Source organism: Narcine bancroftii, chromosome 2 (genome assembly GCF_036971445.1).
Source record: "Narcine bancroftii isolate sNarBan1 chromosome 2, sNarBan1.hap1, whole genome shotgun sequence".
Classification (NCBI taxonomy): domain Eukaryota; kingdom Metazoa; phylum Chordata; class Chondrichthyes; order Torpediniformes; family Narcinidae; genus Narcine; species Narcine bancroftii.
Window position 1 is genome coordinate 197,409,531 of NC_091470.1, and position 8,085 is coordinate 197,417,615.

Below are 8,085 nucleotides of genomic sequence, written 5' to 3' on the forward strand. Positions count from 1 at the left end.
GTTTGTACCTTCCAGGAATACCAGCTGATGTATGGAATGTTGTTCTCCATTCGGTCCTTCGTCAACAAGATGTCTCCTGTGGATTTGTATCCTTTGCTCACTTCAGACAAAGCTTCCTGCACATCAAATATTGGGATAGTTTTGCACGACAAATTATCCTTGCTTAGGATATCTCCATGCCTGACAGGCCAGGTATGGAGTCCAATGCAGAGTGATCAATCGCGACATTATACCGTCACACATTCCCAATTAGTCTGATGTTGGTGGTTGAGAAGATATCTCATCCTCAAGGATGAGGTGATGAAATACCTAGAGATGCATGTCAGGATAGGCCCAAGTCAGCATGGCCTGACCAACCTATTTGAGGTTTTTTGAAGAAATCTCAAGTAGGATAAACAAAGGAGAGGCTGTGGATGTTATCTATTTAGATTTTTAAAAGGCTTTCAATAAGGTGCTGCATATTAGGCTACTTAATAAGATGAGGGCCCATGGAATTACAGGGAAGTTATTAAACTGGATAGAAAAGTGGCTGATAGGCAGGAAGCAAAGGGTTGAAATTAAGGGTTCCCGTTCTAGATGGCTGCCTGTAACTAGTGGTGTTCTGCAGGGGTCAGTATTGGGCCGCTGCTGTTTACAATTTGGATTGTGGTATAAATGGTTTTGTGGCCATATTTGCGGATGACACCAAGATAGGTGGCGGAGTGGGAAATGTAGTAGAAATTCAGACCTTGTATGTGCAAAGGGACCTGGGTGTCCTGTGCAGGGAAACCTAAAAATTAATGACCAGGTGAAATTGGTTGTGAAGAAAGCAAATGCTATGTTGGCATTCATTTCAAGAGGAATAGTGTATAAGAGTAAAGGGGTGTTGATGAGGCTCCATGGGGCACTGGTCAGATCTTATTTGGAGAACTGTGCAGTTTTGGGCCCCCTATCGTAGAAAGGATGTGATGTTGATGGAGAGGGTGCAGAGGAGATTTACTGGGATGATTCCCAGAATGCAAGGGCTGACGTACGAGGAGCGTTTGGCAGCTCTTGGGTTGGATTCATTGGAGAAGAGGAGATCTCAGAGAGGCATTTTGTATTTTGAAAGGATTAGATAGGGTGGATGTGGGTAAGATGTTTCCCTTGGTGGGTGAATCGAGGACAAGGGGACATAGTCTGAAAATTAGAGGTTATCCATTTAAAACAGAGATTAGGAAGAACTTCTTTAGCCAGAGGGTTGTGGATCTGTGGAACTCACTGCTGCATACAGCAGTGGAGGCCAGATCACTGGGAGTATTTAAACAAGAAATAAACAAGTATCTCAAAAAGGATATGGGGAAAAGACTGAAAATTGGAACTAGTGTGGAATAGCTTAGTGAAGTTTTACGGAACAGACTCGATGGGCTGAGTGGCCGCCTTCTGTTCCTTTGACTTGTGAATTGAATCATCCCATCGCACACTCGCAGTCAGCCACACAAGCTGCTTTCAGGTGGAATCGCCTGGAGAATGCGGCTCCGGAGCAGGCTACGGGTGTCTGCGAAGGGACGTTCAGGTGGCAGTGCTGAAGGAGGTGTTCTGCTACTTGAAAGGTCTGAAGCGGGGAGAGGCTGCAGAGCAAACACTGGATCCTGGATGGCAGGGGCAGCCATCTGACAGTTTTAAGCGTCTGGAACGTTGCGTTAATTTTTACTTGATGTTGTGGTTTGAAAGAAAGCTTTTTCACTCCCATTTTTAAATTTATTGATAATGCTGAAAATTTGCTAGCCTTTAAACTTGTAGCGATTCCCTCCATGATCACTATTGTTTTAAGTCTGAACTGCATTAGTAGAGTGACCTTATACGATACATCAACGTTCCTACAATCTGCGCTCCCATTTCAAGTATGCTCCTTCATAGCGACTAACGTCGGTGTGTGCAATGATATTAGTCCTGAGAGTTACAGCCACGGACTGCTCCGTTTGGTTCACCACTGCTTTTGCATCTCCCCGATGCCTGACACCCCCCCTCCTCGCTGCCTGACAGCTGCCCCAGCCCTGCAGATCCACGCCGGGTGGCTGTCAGGCAGCGAGGAGGGAGCTGTCAGGCAGTGGGGAGAGTAGGTGTCACCAGCGGGGAGGGTGGCTGTCAGCGGGTCGCCCGCTGTTCGGCACCTGAAAGCTGCTAGCAGCTTTGCCTGAGAGTGAAGCTTCCTTTACACTGTCCCATCACACACTTCTAGACTCAGACACACAGTAGGCACTACTGTAGGCCAATTGCCCCGCTTGTAAAGCCGTATGTTTTGGCACTTACAAGGCGAATTTTTTAACCCTCCTCTGAGACGGATAATTGTTGCAGCACAGTGGCCTCCCCAGCCATCTGATTGTTGCAGCACAGTGGCCTCCCCAGCCATCTGAATGCAGCCGCCTAAAAGCGGTGGGGGAGAACGGGGGTTGGAGCGGCCGGCGGGTGAGTACGGCGCTTGAGTTGGGTACTGGCATTGTTTCGGCCAGCCTCCTCCCCCACCGGCCGCCCCAGCCCCCTTCTCCCCTACAGGCCGCTCCAGTCCCCTTCTCCCCCACCTGCTGCCCCAGCCCCCCTCTCCCCTGCCGGGGGGCAGAGTGGTCAGTGTGGGGACATTCCATGGGGGATGTCCCCGCGCTGGCTGTTCCAGCTGACAGCCAGCCATCCTAACTTGACAGTCCAAGGGACAGGAGCTGGAGTGCTCTCGGATGCACATCCCGGTGCAGCTGTCCCTTCAGGTGGCCAGCGCTGCACTTTTAGCACTGACACTTGAACGGCAAATCAAAGGGTCGCTTTCTCTTCTTCAGGCGGATTCTTAGCGGAGAATCCACCAAAAGAAGCCTAGTGAAACTCTCCACACTGACCCAGCACACACTCCCAGCACCAGACAGAGTAATCTCCCTCTGCACTGTCCCATCACGCACCCGCTGCCCCATGGCCTGCATTACCATTAGGCCAACTAGGGCGCAGATCTCAGAGGGGTGCTGTTAGGATGGCCAGATGACTGATTTTAGGCTGGACAGTCTGGCTTTTGAGTAATCTGTCCAGCACGACCTCGAGCTGGATGTTAATTTGTCCTCCATTTGGGGGTGTAGGGGCAGAAGGAGGCACTTAACCCTGTTAAATATGGTGTCCTGGGTCCGTCGGTCGTGTGCTGCCATTTTTCTTCTTGCGTGCAGGTGCAATGGATTGGAGTACCGGGGCCACCCGTGTCACTTCTGTCAGAGGGAGGGGGAAGTGACGCGAGTGGCTCCAGTACTCCAATCCATTGCGCATGCGCCAGCTGGCACTAGCACCTGGGTGCAAGAAGAAACATGGCCACGCATGGCTTACAGACCCTGGGATGCCACATTTAACATGGTAAGTGCCCCCTTTCCCCCCCCTCCACCCCTTTCCAGTCAGCCCTCCCCCACGCTCAGCCCACCCTAGGGCGCAAAATAGTCTGGCTCTGGCCCTGCTCTGCACGCTACAAGTACACGGGTTCAACACAGTGTGAAGCTCCCTCTACAATGTCCCATCAAACAGCAATGTTGGAGCCTGATGCATACATAATTGGGAGAGATTTGCACAGTGATGCAGAAACCCATCAGTTCCTGTTGGTTTCTGTGTCCTGTCCCAGGTCTTTGTATGGCCCACTGCCTCAGAATCACATAATATCCAGACGGAAGGACTGAGGCTGCCAGTGTTTGCGGGAGTGTTGCATGCTCTCTCTTTCTCTCCCTCTCCCTTCCTCCCTCTGTCTCTCTGTGTCCTGAAGCATTGGTCCCTTAATTGCTCAACCTCTGGGTTTCTCCAGCACTTTTTGCATAAATACATCGCAGCATCTGCAGATTTTCTTATTTTGACACATTCTAGAAAGTCCAGTGATCCTTAACAGTACTAATAAGAAGAGACGGTTTCCTGTCCTTTCAACCAGCAAATACAAGCTGCATTATTATGAGACGGCAACGGGACTTAAAATTGTCATGAACACTGACCTGGGTGTAGGAAACATCAGGGATGTTCTCAGCCAGATCTACAGTAATGTAAGTCCTTGCCCCTCCCTCTACTCCTCCCTCTCTGACTCAAACCCATGAGAATGCTCCCAAGATGAGTCTTGCCCATGGCTTTGGACTCCTGCCGCAGCCCCACCACTGTTTCCAAAAGGTGCATTCGGACCCTGGGCCTTGTGGCTCCACCTCGGGTCTCAGCACAATGTCCAGGCTGATGACCCCAGTCCTTGAATTGGGGGACTGCTGCACATTCAAGGGTGTCCACTTTCAGATCAGTTAGGAAGGGAAAAACCAGAGATGTACGACCCAGTGATCATTGGAAGGATCAGAGGTGGAGAGGGTGAGCACATCCAGGACCGAACACACTAATGGCATCGTGAAGAAAGCAGATCAGCGCCTCGACTTCCAAAGGAGTTTGTGGAGGTTCGACGCCACATCGAAAACCTTGGCAAACTTCCACAGATGTGTTGTGGAAAGTAGTATGCTGACCAGCTGCATCATGCCCTAATGTGGGGGTACCACTACCTCCAAGTGGAAAGCCTTGCCAAAGGTAGTGGACACAGCCCAGAACGTCAAAGGCAAAACCCATCAAGAACGTCTACCGGGAATGCTGCCATCGGAGATGATCCACACCACCCAGCCCCCACTCTGTTCTCGCTGCTGCCATCAGGAAAGAGGTAGAAGTGTCACAAGACTCGCACCCCCAAGTTGAGGAACAGCTGCTCCCCTCCACTCAACAACAAACTCAATCGGGCTCATTTGCTGATTCTAACTTTGCATATTATTTATTATTGAATATTTGTTAACATTTCTTTCTTTGTTTACCTTTCTATCTTTTGTATATATATATATATATATTTTTGTACATGTATAGAGCACGGAAACAGGCCATTCAGGCTCAAGGGACAGTCTCTCTCAAATACCCCAATTACCGCACAGCCCCGGTTTATTTTGAAGGGTGGGAGGAAACCGGAGCCCTGGGAAAACCCACACAGGACATGGGGAGAACATACAAACTCCATATAGACAGTGCCAGATTCAGACCCAGGTCACTGGCGCTGTAATAGCGTTGTGCTAACCCCCTGCGCTTATACTACCACCCTTAGCCTTTAATTTCGCACTCTTCATGGGAGGAGGGAAAGGAGAGTGTGTCCATGGGTGTCATTCTGTTGGCTGCCTTTCCCAGGCAGTGGGAGTTGTAGATGGAGTCTGCAGATACCAAAACCTCTGAGCAAAAAAGGCCTCCAAAAGGTAGCGGACACAGGCAAAACACTCTCCACTATTGAGTACATCTACAGGGACTGATGCCACTGTCGGAGAGCAGCAGCAGTCAGTAAAGACCCACATCACCCAGCACACGCTCTGTTCTCGCTGCTGCCGTCAGGAAAGAGGACTCTGGACCACAAGACTCACACCCCCCCAGGTTGAGGAACAGCTACTTCCCCTCCACCATCAGACTCCCCAACGACAAAGTCATTCGGGGACTCATTTGCGGACTTGTGCTTGTGAACTTTAGAGATGTTATTCTCTCTGCGTTGCACAGTCAGTTTGTTCACATTCGTTATCCATTTACAGCTCTTATTTGTTCACATCACGCTGTGTATGGTTTATTTTTGCTCTACCGATTAGGGGTAAATCTGCCACGCCCGCAGGAAAAAGGAATCTTAGGGTTGTATGTGATGTCATGTGCTCTGACTATAAATCGGAATCAGAGGGAGGGAAGTTTGCTTGATGTTCTTGAGGTGCACTCACCACCTCCTTCCAATTTTGAGCACCACCTGCCCATGCTGTGGTGGTGCACTCTGCTTTCCATGGATTTAATTCCCCATTTGACGGGGATCCCAGTTGTGGGAACGGTTATATGTGAAATAGAAGTGAATCTCATAAGAGGGATTGGAGAAGGAGTTTGGGCACCATTACAGATTACCAGTTGAAATGACAGGTTGAAATCCAGTCCAGAAGTTTGTACATCTTATCTATGGAGTCGTACATCGAGGGTTTCCAGAGGGATCATATTTAGCGTACAAGGTACTTGAAAGGGAGTTCTTGGATGGAACCTACACAAGGGGTTCAGGGGGATTTTTAATAACAGAACCTAGATGTGGGTAACAGACCGGATGGAATCAGAGGGTTTATATTACAGTATAACGCGACTCCTGTCTGAATCTTCTTTGAGGGTTGTATTGAGAAGAATAGATGCCCAGGAATAAGTTCCAGCTCCCCACCCCTCCCCACTCTAGGAGCCATCTCCTCCCTCTTCCCTGCACTTTTCTCTCTGCCCGCCCACCCAGATCACTGGGGTGGGGGGGGGGGCTATGCTCCTCCCCCTGCACCTCCCACCACCATTTTACTCAGGCAGAAGTAAATGAAGTAAAAAAGCACAATACTGGAAAAACTCAGCTGGTACTTTATAAATCAAAGGTAAAGAATCGCAACCGATGTTTTGGGCTAGAGTCCTTCATCTAGGTCTTTAGGTACCTGCCTATGCCTTGATGAAGGGCTCAGGACCGAAACGTTGGTTATGTATCTTTGCTGCATAAAAAATGCTGCGTGACCTCCAACACTTTTTCAGGTATAACTTCCAGGTTAAAATCAGATCAAGAAGCTGGCAGCAGAGCAGATTGGAGACAGAGCCAAGAGCAGCGTTTCTCGACCTTTTTACCCTTGCAGAACCCTTGAAATAGTTTTCATGCCTCAGGGAACCCCTGCATAACCATGATTATATATCATTATTAATATCTATCTCTTTTATATTTTTATCATAGGTAAACATTATATATTTTTTTGGATAACTTAAGGAAAAAAATGACCCCCTTTTTTGTCAAATTTATTGGCAATGCAAAAAAATCAGACTGCTCGTTTATGAGATCTCACACTGAGGTTTTCCTTCACAAAAAAAAATCTGTAAACACACACAAAATAAATATAAATGACCAATATCACCAGTATAACACATATAAACAGAACGAAAGCAGATAAATATTGCAATAACATAATTTATTGGCAATGTTGAAAAGGTAGAAGATAAATCAAGTTACCGTGTCCTATGAACAAATATATGGGCCAAGGAAGCCAATTTAGAGAGTGAAATTTGTTCCCCTAATGTGAAATCTGTGCTTGTCTTTTGCTACACAAATACTTAATTCGAGGTCGATCTTTAGACAAACACACACGGATTTCATTTTCAACTGAGAGGAGACTATTTCTGTCTTTGCTTTTGATACTTGTTAAATAAGGCTTGCTCACACATGTAAGAGGTTGAAAACTGCAGCAAATAAAGTAAACCGAGTGAGTCACTCGATGATACACGAATCCACCATGTACAGGTCCTGTTCACTAACCAATGAAGGTGGCTTCACACTGGCCTATTTATCACTGTTTCTTGCAGAACCCCTAGGGTTCCGGGGAACCCCGGTTGAGAAACACTGCCTAAGAGTCTAATCTAATGGTGGATGGAATTGTGCATGGAATCACAGATATTGAGGAAGAAGCGACAGGCTAGAATCTAATCAAGGGCTTTGGGTAGTGACAGGGGTTATATACAGAATGCTGGGTACTCAGGAATGTTATGGAGGGAGGTGGGGAAGAATTTGTACGTGAAACCACAGACACCAAGGAATAAGTTATAGGCTGGAATGGAATGAAGGGAGTTTAGAGGGACGGGGTTTGGATGTAGAATAAGGAGTGAGTTGGAATTAATTTTTTTCCCTTGTCTCTTGTAGATCTTCGTGGAGCTGGTGATGAAGAACCCACTGTGCAACTTGAACGAGCCCATCCAGAGCGAGCTTTTCCGCACCAAACTCGACAGTTTTGTCCGTGGGCTGCCTTTCTTCTCCGCACGGGCTGCCTGAGCCCCCCCAGCCGCGCTCCGCTTCATGGCCTTGGTGGCCCAGGAGCGAGGAAGCCTGTCTCCAGAGATTCTGGCACTTCCGCAGAAGGTCCCGACGGAGAATGCACTTTCATCCTTTTCCCATTGGGAATTCCTTCCACCCCCTCCTGTGGTTTTCTGCACACTTGACCCTGGGAGACTGGGCTGCTCAACTTGGAAACTCCTGTCTCCCTCCCTGCCACTTTTAAGTTATGAAATAAAACGTAAAATTGGTCAAATAAA

At 48.2% G+C, this 8,085-nt stretch overlaps 1 protein-coding gene across 1 annotated transcript; it reads left to right on the top strand.

Annotated features, from left to right (window-relative positions):
- trappc1 (trafficking protein particle complex subunit 1) lies at positions 1-8,085 on the top strand (the record flags this gene model as incomplete). Its single annotated transcript, XM_069919959.1, is given in 4 exon segments — positions 1-86; positions 3,870-3,889; positions 3,892-4,007; positions 7,697-8,085. Coding segments are annotated over 4 exon segments (351 nt in total), but the record flags the coding sequence as incomplete, so codon positions are not given.